Raw genomic sequence first — 12,785 nt, 5'->3', positions numbered from 1 at the left:
CAAATTTGTAAACAGGAAAATTAGTGAACAATTTATCTTTTATTTCAACAATCTGATAACGAATTTGAACGACTTTAAAGGTCTAAATGATATAATGAATTAAATATATGTGTTTACGGGTTTGTACTACGGTGGAATTATTGAGAAATTAAGTAATATTTTTTCTAGCATGATTGGCTACAAAATGAAATAAACACTTAATAAAGTTCGTTTGTCCGACGCGATGAATATTTGTTAAGTGGTCAATGAGCGCATTTGTTTTAAGATTAAGAAATGAACTGTCTTATTTGTCAGGACTTTTAGAAATCATATGCTCAACATAATTGTAAAGAATTGTTTTATTAATGTTTATAACGTTTACATATTGTATAATAGAGAATGGAAACCGGGAAATGTGTGAAAGAGACAACAACCGGACCAAAGAGCAAGAGGTTCCTATACAAAGTGCATATGTATGCAATGTTAATCCTGATATTTGTTAACCTTTTAACTACAAACACAATGCATTCACCTTTTATCAATTTAAATGATGATTTGACAGAGGAATGTCAACAAGACAAGACAAGCTTGACAGTTACTTTTACTTTAAATCACACGAGAACAAGAAGCAGTAATTGTATACCCTCAAATTATATGGCCCAAAGAAAAACGTTTCTGTTAAATAACCGTGTTAAAGTGTAAATCATTTTCACATTTTTTATGAAAAGGTTAACCGTACAATAAAATTTCATTGCGAAAAGTTCGAAATAGTAGTAATTTACGACTTTCCGTAAATAGTTATGAATGCATTTCAAAAACCGTTTTGGTACGAATTTCATTTTATTTATTTTTGTATATACATTTACGTTTATTTAAAGAAATTTGAGGACATTGAAGATGCGAGGAATTTTTGGGTTAAACGGGGATTGATATGTCGTAACATTGTGTTATATCTTTGAGATGACATAGAATACCCATCAAATAGTAAATGGCCAATCAATCATTCATAGACATTTGCAATGCTTCACCTCTTAAAAGTCCGAACAAAAAACTGGTTGGTTATTTCGAAAATTGACGATTTTCAAAGATCTAGGACACATGTATGGTGGCTTATTTCTGACATCACATGTAAACAAGTCATGCTATTTCTTTTGTTAGTTGCTAATTTGTATAATATATATATATATGTTATATTTGCTATTGAGTAAATAACAAATTTCGAAATAAACAAGATTTATTATCAAATTTCCAGTTTTTAAATATTGAAATTTAAAATGAAAATCAGCCACTTGGACTTGGACACACCTTTTTGTATGCACTCATGAAACTGTGCTGTTAAATTATTATGTGTGTTTGAAAATAAATGATAATGCATACCTCGAAGAAGAAAAAATAATTAGAAAAGATAAAGTTTGGACTGCGTCTTTGTTATTTTTTTATCAAAGTATGTTATTGTTTCCATATTCTTTATTTAGTGAGAAAGATTTTCTGTACAATCATTTGAAATTGTTTAACAATTCAGTGGCAAAGGGGACGACTAAAAATTGTTAAGGGGGTGAAAGGAGGGGAGGGGGGGGGCAAACTTCTGAAAATGACATGCAAAAAAATCTTTGTATAGTCTTACACATATAGTATACTAGTCTGTCATTTCATTTGCATTAAAAGTGGGGGACAATTGAACCGCTTGCAACGGCTCCTACGCCAGTGTTGACTTTAGATGTAGGAAGATGTGGTATGAGTGCCAATGAGACAACTCTCCATCCAAGTTAAAATTTATAAAAGTAAACCACTATAGGTCAAGGTACGGCCTTCAACGTGGAGCATTGGCTCACACCGAACAGCAAGCTATAAAGAGCCCCAAAAAATTAGTAGTGTAAAACCATTCAAACGGAAAAACCAACGGTCTAATCTATATAAAAAACGAGAAACGAGAAACACGTATGAACTACATAAACAGACGACAACTACTGTAATCAGATTCCTGACTTAGGACAGGTGCAAACATTTGCAGCGGGATTAAACGTTTTAATGGTACCAAACCTTCTCCCTTTTTTGAAACAATAGTATAACATCACAACATAGAAAAACACACTTTAAATGTTTTACTACTGTAAATACTTTACTCAGCCTTCTACATACTGACTTCCTTTACCTGTACAAATATGCGTTAATTAGCAATAAATCTAAATTTGTCTTCCTGTGATCAGATAAGTGTTATTACTGGTTGTATCAGACATTTATGACCAATTAAATTAAGGTATCTATTGATCTCGTTTAACCTCAGTGAATATAATGGCATTTTGTATTGCTGTGTATTTATATTTAAATTCAGCTGTCCATTCAATAGAGATGACTATGATGTATTGTGTGTATTGTTATTAACATTTAAGTTTATATATAGAACGACAGACACACAAATATATAAACAAACAAACACTCATACAAATATTTAGTACCATTTGAAGATCAAACGCCCAACAACTTAACAAACAAATTAAAAATGTTCTACTGATGTTATATGTGAAAAACTATGGAATTTTTGATGTACTAAATCTGTTTTTTACAAGAGACATATAAAATTATGGTGATCGTGCTTTTGTTGACTGAATGCCCACCAGTAGCGGTGCAGACCCATCCTTTTATTATTATATATAAAGTACAAATGGGTTTCAGTCCATTCCAGCCAAATCTTCTAAACTAACTTTACAAAATGTGCACGAGATCAAAAGTAACGCGACATAGGTTTCAAGATTGGTTCATTCAGAAATGGTTACATGTTATTTTTACTTTGCATTTTATTCTTATAGATAATCGTTATGGTTTTCCAAAATGTTTGGCGAGAAATTATATTTGTGGTAATTTCTCATTTGATATTAAAGTAAACATTTAATCTCATCGTTGCAATATTTTATATGTTGTCATCTTGTCAAGATAGAATGATCGTCAATAATTACAATTCTACCCTTAGGTTATATTGGTTTTCAGAAACAAATATTGTTAAAATAGATTTCTTGACTATTAAGTTTGAATCATTTCATTGGCAGTAAGATTGAAATTTGCAATGACGGAATCATGAAATTCAAATGAGTTGGGGAGATACGCCTTCTTAAAAAATAATAATCAGAAAATGGAATAAAAAGCAAAATACTTAGCCATTAAATGGTGGACTGGTCTCACTGCTCCTTAAATCTTTCTTAGATTAAATAATTTTTGTTATAGTTTAATATTTTGTCACTGAGAAAAGGACAGATGCGTCGTGTATTTCTCCAGTGTTTAAAAAAAATATAGTATAAAAATAAAAATATATATCGATTACACAAGTCAATATCTATACTATTTAACAGTAAAACATTCCATTCCCATTAAAAGGTATTTTATTAAAGGTAAAGATTTTTTTTTTAAATTCATTTTCAAACTTTAACTTGACAATCCAAGTTCGGCAACAAAAATTTTCATATTGGTATCTTATGTTTTTTTTACATGAGGGTATGGATGAGGGTCCTCCATATGTGTATTCTCTAATTTTTCTTGGCCATTTTTCTCTATTTTTATAATTTATTTTTGTTTGCCCATTTTCCTCCATTCTTTATATTTCAGCACCCCATTATTCTCTATTCTTTATTATTTTTTTATTTTTTTTTGCCTTTTTTCTGCACTTTTTGCTCATTATGCTCTATTCTGTAAACTCCATCCAGACCCTTTTACATGCATCTGTCTAAAAAATGTATTCAAATGTTTCAAACAACTGATATGAAGCTCGCAGAATGTGTTGAACACATCCTAAGGACAGCGTAAAATATATCCATGATTGAGATTTTATATAAAATGCAATATCAATAAAGGAAAAACAATAATTGAATTTCCAATTAAAAAAAAAAAATTTGGTACTTAAAACGAATTAATGTATTGTTGCTATCCAATGAAGTTGTTTTTTGAGTGCCATTTTTTGTCCCTAGCGGAACACATATGCGAACTAAATTTGCAAATATATCTTTTGAATTTACTTTTAAAAATCTTTAAATGTATGTCTCGCTTTATCTTTTTACTAACGTCCAGGCAGAATGAGAACGTTAAATCCGATACCTGCCTTGTGTAAAGAGATTGCCACGCTCTTTGCACATTAAGAACCCTTGCAACAACTCTTTGAGGGGTCCGTCAGTGGCATGTTGCAAGGCTAAATTACTGTCCCTATCCAATATACCCTCATTTCCCCGTGGCAGTCCAAAAATTTCCCCGACCTTCATCCCGGACGGCCTATTACAGGACCTACCTATTGTATTTATTGTTAATTTATTCTCGTCCTGAACATGCATGACATATTTGCCATTGCAATTGGACGTTAAGCAACCAACAATCAACTAATCATTTTCTACTAAAACGCGGTGAAAAATTAACAGTGGTCCCTTTTGAGAATAAATAAACCAAAACAATTACAAGATAAAGGATGCTAGCAAAATATATAAGTAATACTGTGTATGAAAGGTTTATTTAGATCAAAGTTCTCTCTTTGAACGTCTGAAGTTTTGGAAAATACTAATATTTTAATAGACCTATACAAAAAGAACTTACAAGATGACACAACTTTGTGTAGGATAGTATGAACAAGATAACAGCAATACACATTTGAATTCATTATCCACCAATGAATAAGCGTTTCTTAGATAATTTTTAACTTTTTGGTAACCACTAAACTAATTTCTGTATAATTGTAGCTACCTGTGATTTTGGTGAATGGGGTGGAAGTTGTCAGTACAACTGTTCTACCACATGCTATTATGGAACTGAATGCTCCAGTAATGGCGGGAAATGTGGATGTGAACAATTGCATGGAAACTGTTACGGATGCGCAAAGAATTATTTTGGTGACGTCTGTAATAAGGCATGTAACCAGAACTGTTCACTTAGTGACCAATGTATTCAATCTGGATTGTCATGTGGATGTGAGAGACAGCTAGGCTATTGTAATAGTTGCCCTAAAACACTATGGGGCCAGTATTGTGACAGGTCTTGTTCGATAAGATGCATTAACTTGGAATGTGAAAGAACTTCCGGCCAATGCACGTCAGGTTGTAAAAAGGGTTATTATGGAAGTGATTGCAGTTCAACGTGTCCTATTTCTTGCCAATTTGGATGTGATCAACAAACTGCTGGGTGTTTTCCATCCTATTGCGTGAACTGTAATGGTGGACTTCCAAAATGCGATCAAAGCAGTAGAAAGTGTTTAAATGGGTGTATAGATGGATTTTTTGGTTCAAGTTGTGACAAGTCATGTTCGGAAGAGACAAATAATAATTTATGTACGAAATGTCAAGCATTGATATCTGTTGGTATAACAGTCTGTACCGAATGTCAATCAGAATATTATTATGATGGAATAATTGGTAACTGCACATCCTGTAGTACAGGATGCAAAACAGATAACACCAATTTAGCAAAGTGTTTTCCTGACACTGGAAACTGTCGGTTTGGCTGTTCTGCTGGATGGAATGGACAGCGCTGCGATACGTTTAGCTGTTCATTGCCAAATTGCGAATCTTGTGTTGCAAATCAACCGACCGTTTGTGAGCGCTGTCAAACTGGTTGGTATCTGGATTCCGGTCAGTGCATTAGATGTAGCGATAATTGTGCGACTTTAAATTCTTGCGATAAAACATCAGGAACTTGCACGGGTGGATGCAAAACGGGTTGGTATGGTAACAAATGTACAGATAATTGTAACACAAACTGTAACCAAGGTGAGTGTGATAGCAATGGAATATGTAGTAGTGGCTGTAATGTAAAACGTTACGGCCAGAAATGTGACATGCAATGTCTTAATTGCTTAACAACATGTAATCGTAATACTGGCTTGTGTGACGCCGGTTGTGTAGACGGATATCATGGTAACGATTGCTTACAATCCTGTAACTCCAATTGCTTAAATAATAAATGTAGTCAAGTAGATAGCAAGTGTTCCTCTGGGTGCAAACAAGGGTTCTATGGGGAATTTTGTCAACTTCCTTGTGGGTCAAATTGTGACGGTAATAGTTGTAACCGAACAACTGGCGCATGCTCGGGAAATTGCCTTTCTGGCAAATATGGTGATTACTGTGATTTAGATTGTTCAGCAAACTGTTCACCTAGAACCTGCCAAAAAGTCGGCGGGGCATGCACGTCAGAATGCATTGCCGGATATCATGGTAGTCATTGCAGTAGACTATGTCCGTCGTCGTGTTCAACAAATCAATGTAATAAGGATGACGGAACGTGCAGTGGAAATTGTCCAAACATGAAATTCGGTACGAGATGTGAGCTATCGTGCAGCAGTAACTGTAAAGGCACAACATGTGATAGATCATCCGGTAGGTGTGTGGGAGGATGCAAAGCTGGATACCATGGTGTTTCTTGTGAGAATATTTGTACCGGGTGCGATAATTCAGGATGTGATCAAACTACTGCTGTTTGTATAGGTAAGTGTATTGATGGTTTCTATGGAACCAATTGTAATAAGACTTGTAGCATGGGTTGTTTAAGTAGTTCTTGTGATAAACAAACAGGGAAATGCAGTATTTGTAAAGAGGGATATTATGGGGATACTTGTTCAAACACTTGCAGTAATAACTGCAAGTTTTCTCGGTGCAATCAGACAACGGGATTGTGCTCTGAAGGGTGTGCACCTGGAAAGTTTGGGCAACTTTGTGATAATTCCTGTTCTACTTGTACCTTGTGTAATCAAACTACTGGAACTTGTGAAGGCTGTGCTCCTGGTAAATATGGTGTAAACTGCCAAAGCAGTTGCAATGCAAACTGTGGACTCTCTCCCTCTGGACAGATAATTTGTGACGGTATAGACGGATATTGCCTTAACAGTTGTAAGGATGGATGGTATGGAACGTACTGTAGCATACCCTGTAATAATGAAATTCATTGCATCAGTTCTGCCTGTGATCGTCTTACTGGGCGATGTTCAGGTAACTGCGTAACGGGTTGGTACGGTGCTACATGTAATGTTCGTTGTAGTGAAAATTGTAATGGCGATTTGTGTGATCGTGATAGTGGTGAATGCACATATAACTGCACGTCTGGTTTTTATGGCACTCAATGCAAAACTCCTTGTGTAATCACTTGCACAGATTGTGACAGATTATTTGGAACTTGTACGAAATGTAAACCTGGATATTATGGACACAATTGTCAAAGTCAGTGTAATAGCCATTGTTCGATGTCGTCAACAGTTGGAAATGTAGTTTGTAATAAGTTGACTGGAATCTGTAATGGCGGTTGTGCAAATGGATGGTATGGTCAATCATGCACAAATGAGTGTTCACAGACTTGTTTCAACAGTGAATGCGACATGGATTCCGGAAAATGTTCACAGGGATGTGTTGTTGACAAATACGGCGAATACTGTGAAAATAGTTGTAAAAACTGTGCTGGCACTTCAAATGAAAATTGCAACCCTGGAAATGGAAATTGTTTTTTCGGATGCGACGATGGATACTTTGGAAATTCCTGTACCCAAAGCTGCTATCCCGGATGTAAAAATAAACAGTGCATTTATTCGTCAAACAATTGTTCATATGGATGTGAAAATGGCCTCTATGGATTCTCATGCACTGAAACATGTAGTACAAATTGTGAAAACAATATGTGTGATCAGAACACAGGGTTCTGTACATCCGGGTGCAAAGCCGGTTGGTTTGGACAAAAATGTAAGTACGCCTGTCCAGTTTCTTGCTCTGGTAGTGTTTGTGATCGGGTGACCGGAAGTTGTATTGACGTTGACGTTTGTGCTGGAAGTGATTGTCAAGGTTTGACATTAACACCAATTAACAAATATAATCCCCGCACAGGCACATGGTATATTTAGTATATAATCAATTAACGGTGTACTTTAGATATTAACAACATATGTGTATCTTATATATGTAGTGTAGCTCAATATGTGGATATCAATATAGCTAGGTTTTATGAAGGGTTCATTTAAAAATTATACTAGAAGATATATTTTTAGACGTGTCAGACGTTATTTATATATATATATTCGTAAAACACAAGGTGTCGTGTATCTTAGTCAGAAAGATTAATATTATTTAAAGGGTTGTATTCCTATTAAAAATATCTGAAATTTCTACTTGATTGAAATAATTTCCCAACTTTTTTTTTCTTTCTTTTGAATTGAAACATATTTCATTTCCGTCTGTTCGTACACTCTTATCATACCTTCATGAACCTTAGCTACCCTTGTTTTTTTTGTTGTTGTTGCAAACAAATGTTTATCAATTTTATGAATGATGCAAACTGTTTTTATTACGCTGTTTTCGAATCTGATAACATTGTTTTAATCTTGGTATGTGATTTTATTACAAAATAATGTTGTTACCTTTATGGTATTGACATCGTATTTAAGGTGCAATCGAGAAAGAAGTCTGAATGATCCAATTATAATCATTTTCTAATGGGGATGCACATGCTTTTGAATAAAACTCTTATTCTATTTATTTTCACTTGCTTTAAATGTGCACAACTATTGCTGGCTCTAATTTTGTCACTTAAAATTGAAGATGCAGATTTTGTTATTGTTTGAACAGTTACTGAGAGGATAGGTGAGGCAACCACCTTCATTTCATAACTCTCAATATCACTGTATTCTAGATCTTCCAGTTGCGGTGGTTCTCAAAAAAAAAACTTTACTGAGTACATTACAGATTTAGAATTAAGAATCTCTAATGAATTGGAGAAGGACCCATAATCAGTAATTTATTCATTTAAAACTTGTCATCTGAATAAATTATTTGAATTATTTGATGGTACCAATAAGGACATTAGACGTATTGCGGGAAAAAAAAATGTTTAGTTAATTTTCAATAATAATAGGTGACAAAAATAAAAACGAAGACGCAAGGTGAGCATGGATGGAGCAAGCCGAAGTTCACTAAAGTAAATATCTGTAGATCGTTATATTGTCCTCGAAGTTATGTCCATACGGTTTCATTAATTTTAACAATGTGTGTGAATAAAAATGATAACAAAACTCTAGGATATTTTTGTATCGTTTAATCAAAACAAAATCATCTTATAATTTAGTACACCAGACGAGCGCGTTGTCTTCATAGGACTCATCGGTGGCAAAATTAAAAGATATTGATCTTTAGTTTGCTGGAGAATTTACGATTATGTAAAGTCTGCATCTTTATTTTAAGACAATTCTGTCTCTTGCTTCCACGTCTCAAGCACGAAGATCAATGTTTGCTGCAATATGATCAATAACATATATTCCGACAAATTGAAGTACCACTACTTTTTTTATACGACCGCAAAAAATTTTGCGGTCGTATATTGGTATCACGTCGTCGTCGTCGTCGTCGTCGTCAGCGTCGTCCGAAGACAGTTGGTTTCCGGACAATAACTTTAGTATAATTAAATAGAAATCTATGAAGTTTAAACACAAGGTTTATTACCACAAAAGGAAGGTTGGGATTGATTTTAGGGGTTATGGTCCTAATAGTTAAGGAATTAGGGGCCAAAAAGGGGCCCAAAATAAGCATTTTTCAAGTTTCCAGACAATAACTTGTGGAACGGTGTATGGATCTCTCTGAAATTATACCACAAAGTTTCCATACCACAAAGGGATGATTAGGATTTACTTTGGGGGGTTATGGCTCAAACCGTATAGGAATTAGGGGCAAAAAAAGGGGGAAAAACAAGGGTTTCCTGGTAAATGGACAATTACTTAAGACAATTCAAAAGCAGTGTAAGGGAGGTAATCCAAAAACAACGTTTTGATTACCTCCCTTACACTGCTTTTAAATTATGTATAAAGAAATGTTGTATACTCTTGAGATGATTAGCTGTCAATTTATTTTTAGAAGTTACTATTAAGGAATATTGATTTTAACCATGATGATGTATGTCATTTTCTATTTTAAGACTTTTATGAGGTATTTAAATGGGCAATTATGGTTGCAAACTCCATTGGAAATTTGAGATTATGACCATATCTTGAGGGATTTTTTTTTTTGAAAGGGGGGGGTGAAAAAAATTTGGGGGATGGGGGGTAAAAAGAAATTGTGGGGGGGGGTCAATTTTTTCTCATTTCAGATTTCAGAAATTAAAAAGATAAAATCTTCAAATATTATTTTTTTTTGGCAAAAAAAAAAGTGTGTGTGTGGGGGGGGGGAGGGGGGGGGGGTCAATACGCAACAGCATAGTGTATTGCACAAAAGCAAAAAAGGGGGGTATTTTTTTTGTGGGGGAAGGGGGGGTCAATTCGCAACAGCAAAGTGTATTGCACAACAGCAAAAAATTGAAAATAAATTCAAATCATATAACCAATTCTAAGTTCTTTGACTACAGTTATTCTGTGTCAGAAACCTATTATGTGTCAAATATTTAATTACAATCCAAATTCAGACCTGTATCAAGCGCGAATATTGTGTCCATTTTTGCCCCAACTGCTCAGGGCCAGACCTCTGAGGTCGTATCCAGCTGCGCTCGGCGAAGCAATTTATTTTTAATTAAAACGTTTTTGGTCATATGAATGTAAGTTAGTTTCTCCTTGAAAACGATTCATTTTCTGCCCAATAAAGGAACATTGAACTCATAAAGGTGTATATCTTTAAATAAAATACAATTCAGGAAACCAGACTGGTATTTAGTTAAATTCATCTCCCTGAAAATAAAAAAAAAAATGCATAATATTTTATAAATAAATGTTTAACAGTTCTTGGGTTAGATCGCGAACTTAGCTTTTTCTATGATGTACACGGATTTTTAATAAGTTTTCTTACATTTTGGAAATAAAACCTTTTATAATTAAAGGTTTCCCCTGAACAAACATAATGTTTGTGACGCAGTCATTTTCCCTGGAAACCAAAGTCCACTTAAAAAAATACGAAGTTGCAGATAAAAACAAAAACTTTCAAATTAAGTCGCAAATTAAGATCAAAGCGTTAGTGCTTTCTCATTTGAATTATTTTTCTTTACACAAACATTGATTTTTAGCTTGAATTAAGTACACATTTACTGGGTATCTCATCTAATTTGACAATGTAATAATAAATAAGTATTAAATTTATAGATCAATGTGGTTCTAAACTAATGTCGGACGGTATATGTTGATCTTTGCAAAAAACGGAGATCGTCTCTGACCTCCCAATTATTTCTATACCGAATTCTATTCCTCTGTTTTGGGTTAATATGTTTCATCATTCTTTCAATTATTATTTGTTGATTCAGTGCCTATATGTTTCATTTATTAATAATTTAACATGTAAGATCATCTTTTATTTTTTTCATATAGAAGTAATATGTTAAATTTCAGATGTGTTATATTATATTGAATACAAAATGAAATGAAAGATGTTATTCAGTTTATGTGTAAGCAAATTAAATGTGTTTAAATATTCAGGTATTTTTGTTACAAAAGGATTTTTTGTAACTCATATTTTGGATGCCTGTTTTCCTTCTGGTTAATTATACATTTAAAATATTTAATTACTTGTTGAAAACCATGAAAAAAGTTAAGCTGCATGTGTTATTCATGACCTGTTAGTTCATGTCTCTATTGATATATTAACCTAGGTACAACCATTAAGAATGATACTGAAGTTGACATAGCCATTGTAATTGGTGCAATCATAGGTGGGGCAGTAGTATTGTTGATCATTGTGATCATTGTATGTTGCCACTGTCTTAGAAACAAGTAAGTGAAAACTCATCAAAGTTAACAGGCTTATTATTCTGTACGTCAGTAATGCGTTCGTCTACATATGACTTATCAGTGGCACTTGAATCGAATCAGGTGAACGTAAGGAGAATTAAAAACAAAAAATTCCGAAAAAATGGACCAAATACGATCTATGCTTTGGAGTAGACAATACTTTTTGTTTCTTAAATTTCATCATTTGATTAACTGTCAAATAAGTTTCGACAAAATGTTATGAAATATCAAGTAAACGTACAAGTATGTAAGTGTAATAGTCACACTCTGTGCGATAAAACTAGATCTTTATTTTCTGCTCATGCGCTTTGGCATTAGTGAGATTTTTTGTATTATCTGTAGTCCCGTGTTGATAAAACTAGTAGCCTCCAATGAATTTTTATGAGCGTTGCTGATACTAGTGAATTTAGAATAAATCATTTATCGCAACAAAAAGTCTTTGGCTTTAATATCTACTTTGACGTACTGAAGCAAAAATGGCAGCACATGAAATAAATTCTGGTACCTGTTGTTGTTTCATATGAAAATTGTGTTGGTTGATTTTCACTTGAATTTACTCATAAGGCCGCTTGTCTTTACTTTTAAAATGTTTAACGTTTAAATATCCTAGTGCCTTTTATTGTTAATTATACGTTAGGGTGGGTTTCGCTATTGCTAAATGTCGTGCAATGACTTGACAGTGTTAATATCTGTGTCCTGAAGTCTTTGTTCAATAGTTGCCTTCTATGTAATCATACCATATCTCCTTATTTTTGTATCAAAATATGTTTTGCATTTTTCTTACATAAAACTCAAGATATTATTATATCGACGATATAAAAAAATCAGCTGAATAATAGAGAATCAAAAGTACATAAATGTATAAGGAACACATAAACTATACCTTTTGGAAAAATTACAAAATATTTAACATTGAAAAGCCATATGTTTTTCCTGCATAATTGTCGTCTATAGAATCATACTACACCTCCTTATTTTTATATCTTACATAAAAAAACTATAGAAAAGTTATATAATCGACGGTATAAGAACTGTTTAATTACAGTTCACAAGTTTAGAAGGAAGACTTAAACTATCACTTTTGGAAAAATTACAAAATATTTAA

At 33.5% G+C, this 12,785-nt stretch overlaps 1 protein-coding gene across 6 annotated transcripts in view; it reads left to right on the top strand.

Annotated features, from left to right (window-relative positions):
- Positions 1–12,785, top strand: part of LOC127721484 (multiple epidermal growth factor-like domains protein 6) — a 56,950-nt gene that overhangs the window by 14,868 nt on the left and 29,297 nt on the right. For 4 of the 6 annotated variants that reach the window (XM_052228232.1, XM_052228230.1, XM_052228231.1 and 1 more), the window contains exons 2-3: positions 4,692–7,769; positions 11,542–11,662. In XM_052228232.1, coding sequence (XP_052084192.1) covers positions 4,692–7,769; positions 11,542–11,662 — 3,199 coding nt within the window. The remainder of the gene's footprint in view (positions 1–4,691; positions 7,770–11,541; positions 11,663–12,785) is intronic. The other 2 variants (XM_052228233.1, XM_052228234.1) reach the window with 2 other exon arrangements.

This window comes from Mytilus californianus, unplaced genomic scaffold (genome assembly GCF_021869535.1).
Source record: "Mytilus californianus isolate M0D057914Y unplaced genomic scaffold, xbMytCali1.0.p SCAF_12, whole genome shotgun sequence".
Taxonomy (NCBI): Eukaryota; Metazoa; Mollusca; class Bivalvia; order Mytilida; family Mytilidae; genus Mytilus; species Mytilus californianus.
The sequence above is the reverse complement of the archived record's forward strand: the minus strand, read 5'-3'. Positions and strand labels throughout refer to the sequence as shown.